The sequence below is a fragment of the Dermacentor variabilis genome, unplaced genomic scaffold, assembly GCF_050947875.1.
Source record: "Dermacentor variabilis isolate Ectoservices unplaced genomic scaffold, ASM5094787v1 scaffold_23, whole genome shotgun sequence".
Lineage (NCBI taxonomy): Eukaryota > Metazoa > Arthropoda > Arachnida > Ixodida > Ixodidae > Dermacentor > Dermacentor variabilis.
Genome location: NW_027460401.1, coordinates 416,699 through 436,030, shown reverse-complemented (window position 1 = coordinate 436,030; position 19,332 = coordinate 416,699). Strand labels below are relative to the sequence as shown.

Sequence of the window (19,332 nt, the reverse complement as noted above, 5' to 3'; positions counted from 1 at the left end):
ACATGACAAACCAGTAAAATCAGTTTTTCTTTCTCTTCAAACAGCAGATGGCATACCTGAGGACAGTGTGTTCACTAAAAGTTTTTGGAATATACTCGAAGTTTGGCTTGACATTCAGCCAATCAACAATGGACGAGCAAGGGAAGCCTCAGCATGGGAACTTGCCTTCGTCACGGCTCTCATAAATATGTTTGATTGTTGAAACGTTGGCTGCAGGCTTAGGCTTCCCTTGCTCACCGCTGTTACTCAACCGAAGTGTTCATCTCCTTGTAACATTTTTGCATTGTTTGAACACGCAAACCAACATGTTTTTTCAACATGAAACAGTAAATTGCATTTTACAAGGATCCGTGAAATTAGTTGGGCATACTTATATGTTTATTTAGTGTCCTTGTTTATGCACAATATCACAAGCACTGTCGTCTCCATAACGTTCCTCGCCTTCCTCTGAGTACTCCACTTGTGTCAAAGTCTTTACTGCTGCACCTGAACACTAAATGTACAGTAGAAATATCAAGAACACACAATATATGACCTAAAATTTAGCATAACGTTTTTTTTTTCCCTCTACACTTCGTGCCTATCGCCAATGTGTTATGAAAACAATGCGACATTGCAGCTCGAGCTTACCTTACTGACAGTACATCTTTGCCGAGCACTTCTCATGTTTCTTTCTTTCTTCTAGCTGAAATTGTCGAAGGCAGACAACATACGTATAGTATGAAACACATCAAACAGCTGTGTACGCAACACAAGTACGAGTGTAGCCAAGCACAATATGTTATTCAGGAGAGCACGTTGTTGGGCGAGTCGGTCGTACATACTTAAAGAAGGGAATTGCGCTAAAGAAGACACGGACGAGTAAGGACATGGACGGGCGCAAACTCGCGACTGATTTTATTCAGAAAGAACATAAATATATATATATACCTAGATTCTTATTCAATCATTGCCTAAGCGCACATGCCAAGAACGTTTTCTCTTTCTTATACAAATTGATACTAGAATCGCTTACGCATTCATCACCTGACTTATCAATGTAAAAAGCCTCTGCGAGTTCACGTGCTACCTGGTTACGACTGCGCCTTAAGATTTTGGTTCTAGCCAGCAAAGGCTGGCATGCTTTATCAGGCGTAGCCAAAGGGCATGCGCCGCAATGTAAGGCCAAATTTGACCCTTTTTCGTTAACCATAGAAAGCTTATGTTCCCTTAGTCGTTCAGTTATACAACGGCCCGTCTGGCCAATGTAAACTTTTCCACAAGTCAGGGGAATTTCATACACAGCCCCGACCGAACACCTGACAAACTGGGTGGCGTGACGTTTCGTGCAGTCTCGCACGCATTCCTCGCCGGAGACAATCCGGGGGCACAAAGAGGCCAACTTGCGCGGGGCAGAAAATACCACCGGCACACCGTAGCGATTGGCTACATTCTTTAGGTTGTGGGGAACCCTATGAATATAGGGGAGAACCGCCGGTCTGGTCTTCGGTTGACCGCCACCTTCTTGAGGTGTTCTAGGTTTCAAGCTTTGCAGAAGCTTCTCTGCCACAGCAGCCACAACGGAAACGGGAAAACCAGCCTTCTGTAACCTGCCAATCTGATTGTTGAGGCTGTCCTTTACCAGGTGAACACATGATTTCTGCAGGGCTTCCTTCAGGCACAGCATAACAATGGCGCGTTTTACCGTCTTGGAATGAGCGGACTCAAAAGGCAAAAGGTCTTTCCGGGCTCGTGGTGAGTACATCCAACACGTGTGATCTGGTGTTAAAGTGATGTTAATATCTAAAAACTGCAATCTATCTTGTTAGGTAATTCGTGGGTGAAGGTTAGACCCCTCCCGTGTCGTTTAAAGACACGGATTTAGGTTACGCTGTCTCTTTTGACATAGAAAACCTGTTCTTTTCTATACCGCATGATGACCTATTTTGTGCAGTTAGGTCTTGCATCGACGAAAATGGTGTAGTAGGTTTTTCAGAATACTTGCGGCCTAGCCGTGGACAATTTCATGAACCTACTAGAATTTTATCTTGAGTCCACTTTTGTAACTTTTGACAACCATCTTCATGTTCAACGTCAGGGCATTTGCATCGGGTCTTGTGTGGCACCGGTACTGGCTAACATTTTCCTGGCCAGCATTGATCGTGATCTGGTGTGTTATTTGGACGACAAGATAGTTCTGAGAGTTTTTAGATACGTGGACGATTATTTGGTGATTTTTAAGAAGCAACCCGGTTTGACGCACACGGTTACCGTGCAAGAGACCTTATCTGTCTTTAAACGACACGGGAGGGGTCTAACCTTCACCCACGAATTACCCGAACAAGATAGATTGCAGTTTTTAGATATTAACATCACTTTAACACCAGATCACACGTGTTGGATGTACTCACCACGAGCCCGGAAAGACCTGTTGCCTTTTGAGTCCGCTCATTCCAAGACGGTAAAACGCGCCATTGTTATGCTGTGCCTGAAGGAAGCCCTGCAGAAATCATGTGTTCACCTGGTAAAGGACAGCCTCAACAATCAGATTGGCAGGTTACAGAAGGCTGGTTTTCCCGTTTCCGTTGTGGCTGCTGTGGCAGAGAAGCTTCTGCAAAGCTTGAAACCTAGAACACCTCAAGAAGGTGGCGGTCAACCGAAGACCAGACCGGCGGTTCTCCCCTATATTCATAGGGTTCCCCACAACCTAAAGAATGTAGCCAATCGCTACGGTGTGCCGGTGGTATTTTCTGCCCCGCGCAAGTTGGCCTCTTTGTGCCCCCGGATTGTCTCCGGCGAGGAATGCATGCGAGACTGCACGAAACGTCACGCCACCCAGTTTGTCAGGTGTTCGGTCGGGGCTGTGTATGAAATTCCCCTGACATGTGGAAAAGTTTACATTGGCCAGACGGGCCGTTGTATAACTGAACAACTAAGGGAACATAAGCTTTCTATGGTTAACGAAAAAGGGTCAAATTTGGCCTTACATTGCGGCGCATGCCCTTTGGCTACGCCTGATAAAGCATGCCAGCCTTTTCTGGCTAGAACCAAAATCTTAAGGCGCAGTCGTAACCAGGTAGCACGTGAACTCGCAGAGGCTTTTTACATTGATAAGTCAGGTGATGAATGCGTAAGCGATTCTAGTATCAATTTGTATAAGAAAGAGAAAACGTTCTTGGCATGTGCGCTTAGGCAATGATTGAATAAGAATCTAGGTATATATATATTTATGTTCTTTCTGAATAAAATCAGTCGTGAGTTTGCGCCCGTCCATGTCCTTACTCGTCCGTGTCTTTTTTAGCGCAATTCCCTTCTTTAACAATGTGTAATCCTTGCTTTAGCGGCACGCCAAACACGATGAGAAAACTTTGCTTGATTTCAGTTTTTAATTCCATTAAATAGATTGCTATTTGTGTTTCTGTATGTTGTAAACTCATGGCGTTTTTCACTGGTCGATCTGGAGCGGCCGCCGAAATCCTGGAGCGAGCGCTCGGGTTTCAGGAATCCGAATCGGCCAGCGGAGCGCAAAAACGCTCCGCGGCAGATCACACAGGAAGTCTGTGTACACGTCGCACGAACCGGTTCTGAAAACCATGCCCTACTTCCGTTCTGTACGTTTCCACGGCAACCAAACTCGCCGTCCCCCGTGTGTAATTTGACCGTGGCAGTCGCATAGCCTGTCATTTCCATGTCGCGCCAGCAGGGATTGTGCATGGACAACGTGCATAGAAGTCTTCGTACAGCACCTGCGTCACTTCGTAATCGCTGTTGTCCGCGCTCTCGTCGCTAAACGCGAGCGCTGCAGCAGCACCGAACGCAGCCATCTTGCGAAGCAACACAATGTTGTGCGCACCAACCGGGTACCGATTTCGCTTGAAGCCGGAAGTGACGCGAACTATTTCCGCCCAAATCCGCGCCTCGGCGGCGGAGCAAGTCGGAGCGATCCGGCGCGGAGCGAGTTGATCCGAAACGACCAGTGGAACGCGCGAACCCGCTCCAGATCGACCAGTGAAATTCGGATTCGTTGCCACGGAGCAAGAAATCCTGCTCCGAATCGACCAGTGAAAAACGCCATCAGTGATTGACAGCATTAGCTCCACCTGACCTGTACGAAAATTGTGGGCATGTACTGCTTCATTCATGATTGACAATAAACAGTGTAAGTTTACTTGTCTGACGTGTTTTCTTGCCAGTTGAGGCCTCTCAGTCACTGGGCGATATAATAAAGGTATCGGTAGTCATTTCAAAGTATCATGCTCATGAACATTGTTCCGAAAGCCGTAGCAAAACGCCCAAAACCAGCGAGCGAGCAGTGCAACGAACCCCACCAGCCGCTACCGTGGCGGCCATATTGCTCACTACGTAGTGATGATGGTATTAGTTTTGATTTTGCCAGCGTCATCTCTAGGTCACATACTTTAGTTCACAACGCCACCGCTACTCTCATTTCCGTTGCACTGTGGAAGGTACAGTTTCCCTTCTCTAAGTTTATATAGGTGTTCTGTGGCTATGCCTGAACCCGCTCAAGCAATGCGACCACGTTGGCGCGTGTTGCCCAGGCAGGTTTGAGGTACCAGGTTGTGACGTATCACGCAGGAACGATTTCACAGCTACAAGGTAACAGCAGGGATTTTAATACATGTGATACTATGGAAGCTGTGCCGGGACTAGGCAAAAATGACGTAGCAGCTGAGAAAATGCAGCACCAAGGAATGTAAGAGCGGGGTTCTTCTATACTTCGAGGGGTCTCGTGCCGAAACAAGCCAAGTCTTGCGAAATCAGAACTATCTCGGGAAGTGATTGCCCGAGAATCACGTCATCTTCAAGCTTGTTTGATATTTTTGAGTCACAGAGCCATTCCATTTGGGGACAGTACCAGGGCACTACGAGGTCCCTTCCAACCAGCCTCGCATTTAAGGAGGGCCTACCATTGATCCTGCCATCTGCGAATCGTTAATTCATTGACGTTGAGCCACCGAGCCACAGCGGAGTTTCCCACCTTCTCGGCCATAAATTTTTTTATTTATTATTTTTTATTTATTAATACCTCAAGGGTCCAAATAGGACATTACATGAGGGGTGGGCACTTAAAAGGCGGGATTGATGATGACAAAATTAGAAAGATGAGTCAGAACACTCGATTGCAGATCTAAAGCGCGCTGTATCCCAGATGAGTGCAGTTTGTCTGGGAAGGCCATTCCAGTCTCGGGCAGTTCGGACGAAGAATGACTGCAGGAACGTAGTGGTGCGGGCTTGTGGTGGGATTACTGAGTTCGGATGGCCTGTTCGACAAACATGATGAGCCAGCTGTACCAGCTGGCTGTCACGTGGTATGGAATAAGAAAACCTGTGATAGAGGCATAGGCGAGAGATGCGACGAGAGGCAAGAGGCGATAGGTCTAGTTTAGATTTTAGTGATGAAACGCTAGTGTGATATGAGTAATCTGAAAGAATAAATCTAGCAGCACGGTTCTGAACACTTTCAAGGGCTTTCCTTTCCATTCCGTTACAGTTTGGTAAGGGTCAAAGATAGCACATGCATATTCAAGTTTCGGTTGCACAAGGATTTTATAGGCAGGGAAGAAGTTTGGGCGTGTTGGTGTGATACATACAGACTGGGATACATAGCGCAAAAAATGACCCAGGGACAAGCAGGAACACTGGTCGCTCGTCCTGTGTCCCTGCTTGTCCCTGTGTCATCTTTTGCGCTATGTATCCCAGTCTGTATGTTTTATAGGCAATTGAGTTCACGGGTGGTTGTGCCATGGTGAGATTATGGCGAAGATAACCAAGAATTTTATTAGCTGAATTAATTATGTGGCTTACATGATTTGTCCAAGACAGATCTTTGGACAGGTGAACTCCTAAGTACTTCAAGGAGTTGGTAGTAGATATAGTACAGTTGTTAATTTTGTAGGCAGGGGGGATGTAGTTAGGTCGATGATGGAATGAAATGTGTACAGTCTTACTAACGTTTAGGGACATGAGCCACGTAGCACATTAGTCTTGAATATGAAAGAGGTCCTCCTGAAGGGAAGAGACGTCAGCGACGGTATTGATAGGGCAGTATAGGACACAATCATCAGCGAAAATTGCTCATCTTTCAAAGCAGGTGTCATACCGAATGTGCTACGTCTCCGTAACCTCATGAATAAATGGAGTCACAGCACGAAAGGCCACGATGTACTGCAGTACTGTTAACTGTAACACTAGTCAGAAGTACAGCTAAAATGGTGTTGATACCAAGTTTTGACTTCGGTCGACTTGTTTATGGATTGGATCGAGACGTAAAGGTTGCCAACGTAACGCTAGAAATCACGAAATTTAGGGCTTTTGTTTTAATATATGGTTATTTGTTTTAATATGGTTTATTTAATAGAGTTTTAATATGACTTTCTTCGAATGTAATTCGAGGGTTAAGTTCAGACAATGAAAATCATGAAAAAAGCTTGCTTAACATAGGGTAAATACATTACTTTGTTCCATGTGATAATAGTCACCTCGAATTCTGTTGTCAACAATGTAAGTGCACCCAAATTTTTAGCGTATGTGCTGTTATCACAGGAAGTCACAGTAAATGGGTCAGATTGAGTGTAGCGGCAAGAAGAATCATCGAAGCAGGTGAGTGCTGCATGATTATTGCATAAATTTTACTATCATCTAAAGAAATACAACTCCTGTGCTGTACTAGGCATTGATGCGCCAGTATCAGAATCATCCACAGTTGAATCTCCATATAATAGAACCTTGATACGATCCTGTTTTGCACTATTTCCCGGCGCCAACGTTTGCGATCGAATTGTGATTGGTTTCCCCTCATTTTTATCAGTTAATATCTTCCCAGAAAACGCTATTTTTCAGCACCACTGTTCGGTACATCACCAAACCGTGATCGTATGATACGTTTCCCGGCCACTAGATGAGCAAGAAAAGGCATGAGGCACACACGATTGAGAGCAGTAGGTGTTCACCATGGCAGCTTTCCTGCAGTACTCGCCTACCCGTGTCACATGAAAATGCCAGCAGGCGCTCAGTTTCCTCTTTCGGTACCAGGAAATCTCTGTGGGTAGTCGCATGTCCCATTTGCAGCTGTTGCTGCCTATCCTATTGCACCATTGGAAGTGTACTGCACGCATTAAATAGGCGAAACTAAAATGCGCTGCCGTTGCCTGGTGCAGGTGCACAAAGTGAGCATCATAATCCGGCGTCACCCAGCAGCTCGATTTTATTTCGGTTTCCTGTCATCGTCTTAAAGCACTATGCAATACTAAAATGACAACGCAAGTCTCGAGTCGCTTGAGCCCTCCCAGCTCAATGCGCATAGGTATCTCGTGCTGCAACGTTTCAATTTTTCAAAAATCAGTGACTTTGGATCGTACGTATCCCCAGATATATGTTCTTTCTTGAATTTTTTCGGAAACGTGTGAACAAGGTTCTGCTGTAATTCAAACTCTGAAGGGGCCCAAAAATTTGTTTGAATGAGACAGAGTTCGAAATAAAGAAAGTCTACTGAATGAAGGACTTGTGGAGGTGCATGATACAGTGTGCATGCAGTGACTCAGCAGATGTGTGACGAGTTGCAAAATATTGTAAATTTTTTGTTACGGACGTGAAAGAACTGAAAGGACTCCCGCGGAAGAATGTGGAAGGTTTCCCGATCAGATACATGTTCCACAAGTGTGGATGACACTCTGTCTTTTCACTGAGTGGCCCTGGGCCAACTAGAGAGGTGTGCTTCACCGGGTGCATCTTTTTGTAGACATGGGCTTTCTGCAAACGGCATTTTAGGGTTCCACAAGTGGCCAAAATGAATTGACCGATATCCAGAGGTTCATCTGTGTAGGTGACGTCGTGGGTGACTTCCTTACGGACTTTTCTGCACTCTATAAAAAGGTCTTGCTGTGTGGCTGAACGAAATTCTTTAAGAAACTGACCGAGTAAATAAATAAATAAATTTTAAAGTGTGTAGGTGAGAAAAAAATTTTTTATCATGCTGGTGGGCATGCATCATGGTACACGGTATGCTACAACCCTCTAATAAATTGTGATTGGTACCTGCACTGCAGTATTGCTGACATATGGGGCAGAGACTTGGAAGCTGACAAAGAAGCTTGGGAACAAGTTAAGGAGCGATGGAACGAAGAATGCTAGGCATAACTTTAAGAGAACGGTTTGGATCAGATAGCTAATGGGTATAGACGATATTCTAATAGACATTAAGAGAAAAAAATGGTGCTGGCCAGGTCATGCAATGTGCAAATAACCGTTGGATCATTAGGGTGACAGAATGGGTACCAAGAGAAGGAAAGCACAGTAGAGGAAGGCGGAAGACTAGGTGGTGCAACGAAATTAGGAAATTTGCGGCTGCTAGTTGGAATCGGTTGGCGCAGGACAGGGGTAATTGGAGATCGCAGGGAGAGGCCTTCGTCCTGCAGTGGACATAAAACAGGCTGATGATGTTGATGATTCTTGTTTATTTACTTCTTTGGCAGTTGGTTTCCAAATTCTGCAGAGTATTAGCCTATAGTATAAATTGAAGCTCCTCACAACTCTGTTGCATGAAACGATGTATTAGAGACTTAATTTTGTTTTGTCAGATTATACGAAGCCCGGATTATGCTATGTTGTCATGAGTCCCAAGAAAGTTGTGTAACTGAGGTTCTACTGTATATAGGTGCGATGACGGCGGCACGGCACATATACATACAGGCTGGTTTGCTTCCCCACAGCATCAATTTCTACCTATTCTGAACGATAATATGCAGCATGCACTTTGATGCATCAGGTACTCCATGGTCTTGCATCCAAGCGATGGGGGCTTTCAGGGTGAGCATTGCTGTGTGTGAAACAGTGCAAACAAACTGGAAGAAAAGGAAGAAAAAACAACAGCATGGTGCTGACTCTCAACTGATTTTGCAAAGGAAAATCATGCATATATAAAGGAACCAGAAGTCCAAGAAACTGTTTGGTTGTGCTGTTTCACAAGTTCAAACGAATTCTAACCAACTCGCCCACCTCGCCATTGCTATGTGTGTATCAAAGACCACTCCGCAGCACAAGTGGCTTGCGACATTCATGTGCAAAAATTATGTAAACTTTCATGCACTCGACAGTGCCTTGGGCAAACAAATCGGTAAATTCCTGCTTTTCACAATCTCTGCAAGCTGTACGAGACGTGGAGGTTTCTGCTAAGCTTCATATAGGCATAACTGCAAGTCGGCCTAGTTGGAACAGATTCATTATTTAAAAACTTTTTGTGCGCAAACAGACGGGGACAAAGAAGAGGAGCAACACAAGGACGAGCGCAAGCTCTTGAGCAAGTTGATAGGTTGAGAAAGGCTGGGTACTCGCTCGCTGTGATGCTGGCATCATGCGATAGACTAATGAAAAAAACTTAAACAGGATAAAGAACAATGCACAAAGAATCAAAGGCAGAAGGATTTGGCTTCCAAGGTTACAGTGATTCCGTATCTTCATGGCCTTTCACATAGACTTAAAAAGGTAGCTGGGAGTTACGAAGTAAAAGTGGTGTTTTCGGCAAAAAACAAAATAGGTAGTGTGTGTTCTAAGGTTAAAAATAAGTTCAAATTTGTTGATTGCGTGAAAAACTTTGTTTATCAGATTCCTATGACGTGTGTTCATGTATACGTAGGGCAGTCTTCAAGATGCATCAACACGAGACTAAGGGAACACTTATCTAGTCTGAAAGGTTGCCCTAGTACGCATTTGGCTATGCATTGTCAAGAACACGATTGCTCACCGTGTCTTGGTGGCACCGTAATTGTGTATAGGCATAGGAATCAAACTGCGAGAGAAATTGTGGAAACACACTGGATTGAAAAACAAAAGGAAAAATGCATCAGCCATCCTTCTGTTTCATTGCTAGATAAAGAAAATTCGCTGTTGTCATCACATCTGTAACGTATTTTCATCGTAAGTGCTTGTTACATGTGCCTTGATGTTTTTATGTTGACCGGGTGGCTTTGATCCACGGCATTTTATCTCAAGAGTTATATGCGCTATAGACGTGCTCTGTTTGACTAGAATGCGCAGATCTGTGGGTATTTAAGCAGGAAGTTCTTCGAAAATAAAAGCAGTTGTTAGAAAACGCTCGTCCTTGTGTTGCTCCTCTTCTTTGTCCTCGTCTGTTTGTGCACAAAAAGTTTTTAAAGAATGCTTCATATAGGCATATTTTATATTTCTAGTTATCGCTATATTGAACTATTTTGTGATCCTCTTAGTTTTATATATCTGGGATCAATTGTATGTCAGGTATTGCATGCACTGCTACGGCACGTAAGTGCTCAGTGTATAGGCTTTAGTGGAAACATTGTGAACAGCACAGGAAGTGGAACAAATGACATGAAAGCAGTTTTGTATCACTTGTCCCATCGTCAGTGCTGTTCACTATGTTAAACATCAAGCAAGTAGCCTAGCATATAACTCTCATGCTTTAATGGCAATGAAAGGAGTGATTTAACTTTATAGCTTTGATAAGGGAAGCTACAGTTTAGGTTATGCATTATGGTGAGGTTCCACTCTGGTTAGTGTTGCTGTAGTTTGACTATGTCACTGATGCTCAGTGTCTAAAACCAAGGGGCAAATAGTAATATAAACTCATGGTAGAGTGTATAAGCATGACTGAACGAGGGTGTAGAAACAGATACAGAGACAGAGCGCTTCACTTTCAACTGTAGATTTTATTTTCACAAGCATCATTATATACTGTATGAGCGGAAACAAACGTGGCAGCAAAAAGAACATTCAGTGGTGCATTTCGATTTTTTTTTATACCGTACACGTGTGCAAGGCATGGTGAAAACATGTACTGCAATGGTCGCAAAGATAAACCGAGGAATTGTATCACCTTTTCATATAGCGACACTGAAGGCTTGCTTATGCACTTTGCCTCTAATTTTGCAATCTCATAGGCATCCACAATCTTCCTGGTCATCCTGCTATGAGCCCTCTACAGAATGGAAGTACTTACAAACATGGGCTTGCAGGAACAATCTCGGCAGTGAATACCCAAATGACCCGAGATTACCCTAGTGACATTATATCGATGCTCTTTTAATCTCTCATTGATGCATCTGCCGGTTTGACCAACATACGTTCTTCCGCATGAAACTGGAATGGCGTAGACAACGTTATGAGTGCAGGTTACAAATTGTTTGCGATGTTGAGTAGAACATGCGTGCCTTTTGTTATTCTCTGTGTCAACCTGTTTGCATAGCTTCTGTGGACGCTCAGGGGCCGAGAAAACCACGTCCACCCCCGATTTTGCCGCTATTTTTCTGAGTTTGGAGCGGTTCGATTTCAAAACGCTTGTGGTTTGACTTGTGACAGATTTTTAGAACTTCTTCATTTTTATGTTCACTCGACTTACGCGACTTGGGAAGGAAATGTCATACAAAAAGATGGCATATGCGTTGGGTCATGCATTGCTCCCTGCTTAAGTGACTTTGTATATCTAGCTAACCGGGACCAGGTTCTTGATGCACACCTGAAAAAATGACACCGATGTTGTGAAAGTTCAGATTCATTGACGATTTTCTGATCATATTGAATAACGAATCGGACAATTTTGACTCGCTGGTTTCAAAAACCGTAACCTCATTCACTGAAGTGTTGTCCCCTTTGTCGTTGACACATGAAGTCCTCATAGGAAATTTCATAAGGTTTTTAGACTTGGGATTGTACTTTTCTCCACAAATGACCTGCTGGAGCTATCAGCCGAGAGGCAATAAGCCAGTCCTACCATTTCATTCCGCTCATTCAAAACTTGTAAAACGCGCAGTAGTAACATTGTATTTCAACAATTCTCTGACGAAGTCGTGACCACAAAGTGGAAGCCAGTTTCAGAGATCAGGCCAAACGCCTGGCAGATTCTGGTTAACCGATGTGAATGATCACCTCTGTCGTGGAGGGCTTAAGCAGGAAGTGCAAAAATGCGTCGAATGGAAAGAGTGCCAATGCTAGAGCAAAGAAAGTTGCTGTGGTACGATACATTCATTGCATTCCACATGATCTCAGAACAATAGCGGCGAAATCGGGGGTGGACCTGGTTTTCTCTGCCCCTGAACGTTTGCAGAAGCTATGCAAACAGGTTAATAGAGAGAACAACAAAAGGCACGCATGTTCTACTCAACATCGCAAACAATTTGTAACCTGCACTCATAACGTTGTCTATGCCATTCCAGTTTCATGCAAAAGAATGTATGTTGGTCAAACCGGCAGATGCATCAATGAGTGATTAATAGAGCATCGATATAACGTCACTAGGGTAATCTCGGGTTATTTGGGTATTCACTGCCGAGATTGCTTCTGCAAGGCCGTGTTTGTAAGTAGTACTTCCATTCTGTATAGGGCTCATAGCAGGATGACGAGGGGGATTGTGGATGCCTACGAGATTGCAAAATTAGAGGAAAAGTGCGTAAGCAAGTCTTCAGTGTCGCTATCTGAAAAGGTGATACGATTCCTCGGTTTATCTTTGTGACCCTTGCAGTACATGTTTTCACCATGCCTTGCACATGTGTACGGCATCGAAATGCACCACTGAATTTTCTTTTTTGCTGTCACGTTTGTTTCCGCTCGTACAGTATATATTGATGCGTGCGAAGATAAAATCTATAGTTGAAACTGAAGCGCTGTGTCTGTGTATCTGTTTCTTTCTACGCCCTCGGTCATTCGCGCTTATACACTCTACCATGGATTCTAACCAACTAGCCTGCCAACATGTTTTAACCAAGTAATATAAAGTTATACAGGCATGTTTACATGACCATGGCACATTACTTTGGTTTTACTTGTAAGTAGAGTGGTTACAAAATACTTGTCATTGAAAGTGCAGTGTTCTTGTGATGTAGCTGCCTACGAACTGAAGCTTAGATAGTCTATATATTGTATATGTTTTTCTTAACCTCATACAGGGAATATTTATTTATTTATTTATTTGATACTTGCTTCGCCTTTGCAGGCATTACAGCAAGGTGATACATAAATATAAGCATCATACTTGAGACCAATAAAGAAACTAATTACATAAAGCACGGTAAAAATCATTAGAGACAATGGATGCAATCATAGGCGGAAGATCATTCCACTCTCTTATACATCTAACAAAAAATGAATAGCGCAAGACGTCACCTTTAAAGGAAAATTCATTTACTTTGAGACTGTGGTCCCTTCTTTGGGATATGTAGGACGGTGCTTGGATGTACTTCTGGATGTACTTGGATGCAAGGGTAAGAAATGGCCAAGCATGTTGTATTCCTGTAGGCTCTGGGCAACAAAAATTTTGAAAAATCCAAAGGCAGCTAAATTTCTCTTAGTTAAATCTACTGGTTCAAAAATGGGTACAACTTGAGGTGTCCAAACATTCTATCTATTTCTCTGATTGATTTTGTTAGCTACAGCACCCAATAGTAGGGGGATAGTGCAGCATACAGTGAAACACCGTCAGTACATACCTGGCAGGAATGCAGGATAACTATGTACTAAACGGTAGTGTAGTAAAACTCTGTTGATTCAACCCTCGTTAAATTAGAAAATCGGATAATTCTGGCTCGTCCTCTAGTCCCGGCAGGCATATGAATTATTCAATGCAATAAAGGTCTTGTTAATTCAGACGTATTTGGCTGCACATCGGTTAATTTGAACAACTCGAGCTTGAGGAGTGCTGCAGATGTGTGACGAAACGAGCAAAAACGGCACTAGCGTCCAACCGAAACGAAGCGACAAAGGGGTGGAGTCCATGTCGCCATAATTCTGAGCGAAGCTCATAAGTGAATGGCAGTGATGCCAGAACACTTCATGCCTATTTGTGCGTTTAAAGCCTTTATTCTTGCGTTTACCGCCGCGCATAACACCACGTTGGCTGCATGCCTTCATAACTGTGTAGTCACCATTCATGATCAGGTAATCATGAATTTCTCGCTTCAATGCACCTCCAAAACTCAAGATTACACCACCTCCAACACTAAACGCATGGGAAGACAGCGCACGCCATCTCGGCACACCCACTCTGTGCACATGCGGCAGCTAGATTGCCTGTAAAACAGGGCGCGCAGCCTCCATGTGCGTTTGAAAAGGAGAGGCTCGCCAATCTGCCTGCCCTCCCTCGCTGGTGCTTGATCATGCTACTGCAAGCTCACTTCCATCCCCATTCCTCTTGCTCACCCGAGAAAATGGTGCTCATCTGACCACCCTCAGCTCGCACTCTTTCACTTTCACGTGCATGGGTGCAATAGGATCTTGTTGCACTTGAACTTTATGGCGCTGCTTCGTCTTGGCAGTTGCTCTTAGTCATGCATCATGCGAATCAAGAGGTGTGTTCACAAGCAGCCGTGAAAGTTTCCATTTATTGCGTCGGCAGTCCTTTGCAGTGGCAGTGAAATTTAGTTATATTGAAATCGTGTATAAATACACTTGGTTTTATTGGGGTTGTAAATGCAGGGTGTTATAAAAGGTAAATACTTTGTTATATCGATAATTTGCTATATTGAAGTTCATTATATCAGCGTTTAACTGTACTGCCAAATGGGTCAGCGGTGTGTTTTGGCATTTTTTCTGCCTCTTGTTTTATTTGACCCACCGGATAATTCGACCAACTACGTCACTTCTGTCAGGGTTAAATTAAACTGCTTTGCTTTCACCCATTCAACAATCTGCTATGCCTGGCGTTCTGTGGCACTTTTTCCCGCTTCATTCAGCATGATCAAAAATAACGTACAGCGCGAAGGACAAGGACAGCGATAGACGACATACACAGCGCTTGGAGTCTTGGAGATGTTTAAGAAAGAGCTGGAGCCTCTAGAACTTACGCATAAGGTCCCCATGGATGATTCCTTGCGCTTTCTAGATCTCAGGCTGAGCCTTGCTAACAAACGTGTGCTGGTGCTTCGAACCGAGAAGTAAGAAGCCACTCTTGCCCTTTAACTCCGCACACTCAAAACTCTTTAAACGAGGTATTATAAGGTTATGTCTCGCTAACAGTCTCAATAAATCGTGCCCACACCAGATGCAACTGAGTCTTGCTGCTGAGGTTGATCGCCTTTCTTGGGCTGGTTACCCTTTGTCCTTAATTTCAGCCATAGCGGAACAGCTTCTGAGGCGCACAAAACGTGATGATCCCGCTCAATCAGGAAACCAGCGGGCTGAAAGACGAAGGTTTGCAGTGCTGCCATATGTGCATGATGTATCCCATAGGCTAAAGAAAATTGGGCAGCATGCAGGAATCACAGTCGTTTTCTCAGCCCCGAAAAAATTGGCAAGGCTCTGTAAGCGTGTAAACGCACCTAAATCGCATCAGAGTTGTTGTTCTGTCGGGCACAGAAAACGGTTTGTGACGTGCACAACGAATGTAGTCTACCAAATTCCCCTGTCTTGCGGCAGTAAATATGTAGGACAGACAGGCAGGTGCTTAAACAATCGACTAAGAGAGCATTGTAACAACGTCCGCAGCACTGTACAAGGCCACTTGGGCATCCATTGCTGGGACTGCGGCTGCGTGCCATTCTTTGAAGATACTGAAGTTTTAGCGAGACACAGCTCTCAGCTCACCTGGGAAATTGTGGAAGCTGATTTCATCAGAAAACTTGGTAGTATTTGCGTTAGTGCGCCCTCAATCGCGCTGACCCCTGGTGAAGTCTCGTATCTAAACATATAGAAATCGCAATGCTTATATTTTTTATATTTTTTATTTTTTCAGGTGACCATGGTTCTTAGTTCAATGACTTGCTGTTAGAACACCCCATGTGACTGTCATACATTTTCTGCGCATGCCTCTTCTTGTACATATACACACGGTGTGGCAACGCAATACAATATTGTTGGAAGTCAGCGCTGCATATGTCGTCTATCGCTGTCCTTGTCCTTCGCGCTGTATGTTATTTTTGATCATGAAATACCAACTAGCCCAAGCAACCACCCTAGTTCATTCAGCATGTTCCAGAGTGTAAGAAAATCGCTCTAAAATCTGCTGCAGACATTGCATTTGCAAAATGTCTGGTTTATAATAATAAAAAAAACGGACTGGTGGACTAGTTGGTATTGCATGTTAATAGTTTTAGTGCAAATAAACGTACAACATGAGAGAAGGCACATATGACACATCGCAATTGTTGGCAAAAGGCGTCCACATCAGACGCAGTAAAAAAGTTTAAAGGGAGTGTAAAAACTTTTATAATGTGTATGAACCACGGAGTGCATCTTTGCATTTTTTGCACTCAGAAAACCTCTTGGAATATTTTACTTAGCCCTTGAAAACTAAGCGCAGCCTTGAAAAGTTGTGCTGCGCAGTGTTAAAATGAGCTTACTTGGAAGCCTGTAGGCATTTTTTTACCCTTGTACTCTGTTTGCAACAGCTACAACAACTGAGTGAAGTCTGGCAGGCGGGTAGGTTTCGATTATTTTATTATCAACTCCTACTGAAAATGTGGACAAGTACGTTCATCTAGTGTGCAAAACCCAAAACAACTAGAAAATAGCCTGCAGTGTGCTGTCTTTGAAAAACCTGTCACAACATCCACCCTAAAGGTGGCCAGCCACCTGCACTTTGGGCTCAGTGCTGGCCGTGAAAGTGAATGGGTTAACAATAGTCGACTGCACGAAATTAAATGCAACTAATACATTAATTGGTGTGTCCATGATTGATAATAAAAAACAGAACATTGGAATTAAGATTAACACAATAATATACAGACTAATACACTATTGCAAGGTTACGAAAAACCATTGAACAAGAAAGGTAATTTGCACTGACATAACTAAACACAGTGTTAGTCAATGAACAAATGCTGTAACAATAAATTTTCAAATACAGATGATGTTGCTGTGACAGTTTCATGGAGTAGTTCATTCCAATTGTGCAATGTCTTGGGCAAGAAAGAGCACTTACCACCTGTATTCTTGTACTCTTAGTGGATAATCTACTCTGGGTGATATTTGATAGAAGAATTCATTCTTAGATTTGTCCGTAATATCCATTGGTAACAACACTTCTTATTGTCGTAGCACTTGACGGGCACTTTAGGAACACTCTCGCCGTGGCTGCCTGGTCTGCTGGTCGCAAGCTGCCATGCGAGAGGAGCACGCCACTGGCGCCCTTTTCAGGTGGCATCAGGCTCTGTTCGTTCACACACGGCACTTTTCCAAGCACTGCAGTTGTGGCATGCAAGCGAGCATGTCCCATTATTCTTGTCATATTTCACAGGCTTTCTTCAGGGTGCAGAAAAAGTTATTACGCTAGAAGCGGCAAGTTTGAAGCTGCTGAAAGAAATGGTTCCTAGAAGACACTGCAACTTTCTCATTGAAAGTTTTGGCCTCAAGTTAAAACTTGCAAAGTTGGTTTATTAATCCTGACTAATTATGCTATTGAACAGAATACAAAAAATTGTTTGACTCGCTCCATACAGTAGCCAACATCATGCACTTGGTCGTGCCCTCCTAGCATGCTTTGGCATATTTTTAAACCTTGCCTTAAGTTAGCTAAGACATGCTGTGTATTAGTGAGCATACTTTTTTCTACATCCATTTTCTACCTACACCTTGACTGCCTTATAATGGAGTGAGTACTGTGTTGTGGCCATGAAACAGCGACGTAATGTTGTCTTCACAAAAGCATTAGGCCATTAAATGTCTCTGCAGTCAGCTGATTCTAGTGCCATGCCATGTGAATCCAAACTGTGGTGTCCAGTTTGTTGGCTTCACCCGAATCACAAAAACATTGATTGATCATGACAGATATGATAGCCTGCCTGAATAAAGTGTTGTTATTGATACAAAACAAAATTGAAAATCAGTACCATACAAACTTTGTGGCCTTGCTCTGTGTTTCCTCTCTGTTGTGGTGATGTCTTTGTGCCTTTTTCAAGATGACATATAGTTTGGCACCAACTTCATGTTTTAACAGCATGAACAGATGGAAGACATGGAAAAATAATGAGTAATAAAGGACGCCAACCACAGAATAAACTTGAAGAAAGGACCTTTTGACTTCCCTGATGTTCACAATATTGATTGCGCAGAGATTTTTTCTTCAATATCTTGTGTGGTTAGCATTCTTTATTACTTATTTTTATGGTTTTTCCCGACCAGGCCGCCGTCTGTCGAAATATTGACATCAAAACACTGAGAAGGCACAAACAAATTTGTGGATTGTGTGAAACTGAATTTTGAGCACCTTGCCCATCTGCGTATCCGTTTAGCACCCACTTGCTTAACAATGGCAATCTGCAACAGCAAATCCTTGCAGTTTCACTCACACTGGGCTCTTTCTCACCCCTTTTCGCAGTGGCCATTGACTTGATTGTGCAGACAATTCAGGAGCTGCTGCACCATCACCACAACCACGGGGAACCCCTGCCCAGATCAGGCTCCTCCTTAGCCAAGCACCCCCACTGACCTCACTTCTGGGATGCTTGCTTTTTCATGTGGCAAAGGTTATAGAGTGCACACTGTACATTTAGCGTAATGTTGTTGATACGATAAATACAGCCATGCTGTTCAGACTTTTGCATGCGAGTTCTGTGTGCATCTAAGAGGGTTATGGTGCACCGAGTATTCGTGAACGTACAGTAGCATTTAACCGGTGCGAATTTTTGTGTGCACAGTGACAACAAATAATTTGCCGGCAATTGCAAGGTTTGGCAACCCATGGCACCTGCTCTCTAGCTGCATGGAAGTGCAACCACAGCTTCATTAATAACTGTCTCATGGAATGAATGGATACATCTATGGGCTTGCGCAGTGATCTTAGCACATTTTTTAGCACTGATTTTAGCACATCAACTATAGTGCTCTACCTAAAGGCTCTACCTAATCATAATTCTCATCATATCTGTTGTCTTAAATACAACTTGCTCCCAATGCACAAAATCACTTGTGCACCGTGCCCCCGCTTCAGTGACAGTCTCTATTGTCTAAAGTTGGTAATGTTACGCTTCTTTGTGGATTTCTTTTCCAGAACAGAAACTGCGGAAAACATGTTAGACATGGAATCTAAAGTGGATACTAAGTGCAAACTACATTGCACAGTGAATGTTGCTGGGCTTCCTGCATGATGAAAGGTTGCATTCGCATTTATGTATTTTTAAAATTTCTTTCCTATGCCCGAAGGCAGGCCTTCCTCGTAATAAAAAAAAGCTAGCGACATGGGAAGATTCCCAACAGGCATTTTTTTCAACTTGCGTGTTGGTCATCGTTATAGGCAGTGTAGTCAAATGATGTGAACAAATTATGTTTCTGTCCAACTGTAGCCAAACTTTCACTCTACCATTTTATCAATATGACTTTTTTACCCTGAATAAAAATGAGATGGACACCAGAAAAATGTCACACGCCAACTTATAG

The 19,332-nt window shown here is 43.5% G+C and overlaps 1 protein-coding gene across 2 annotated transcripts in view; it reads left to right on the top strand.

The window, feature by feature from the left end:
* The window catches only part of Uck (Uridine-cytidine kinase), a 223,186-nt gene extending 204,689 nt beyond the window's left edge, over nucleotides 1-18,497 (top strand). The window contains exons 7-8 of one of the 2 annotated variants that reach the window (XM_075678485.1): nucleotides 6,544-6,600; nucleotides 18,275-18,497. In XM_075678485.1, the coding sequence (XP_075534600.1) occupies nucleotides 6,544-6,600; nucleotides 18,275-18,384 (167 nt within the window). In that variant the 3' untranslated portion in view covers nucleotides 18,385-18,497. The remainder of the gene's footprint in view (nucleotides 1-6,543; nucleotides 6,601-18,274) is intronic. The other variant, XM_075678486.1, reaches the window with a different exon arrangement.
* The last annotated feature ends 835 nt before the right edge of the window (nucleotides 18,498-19,332 follow it).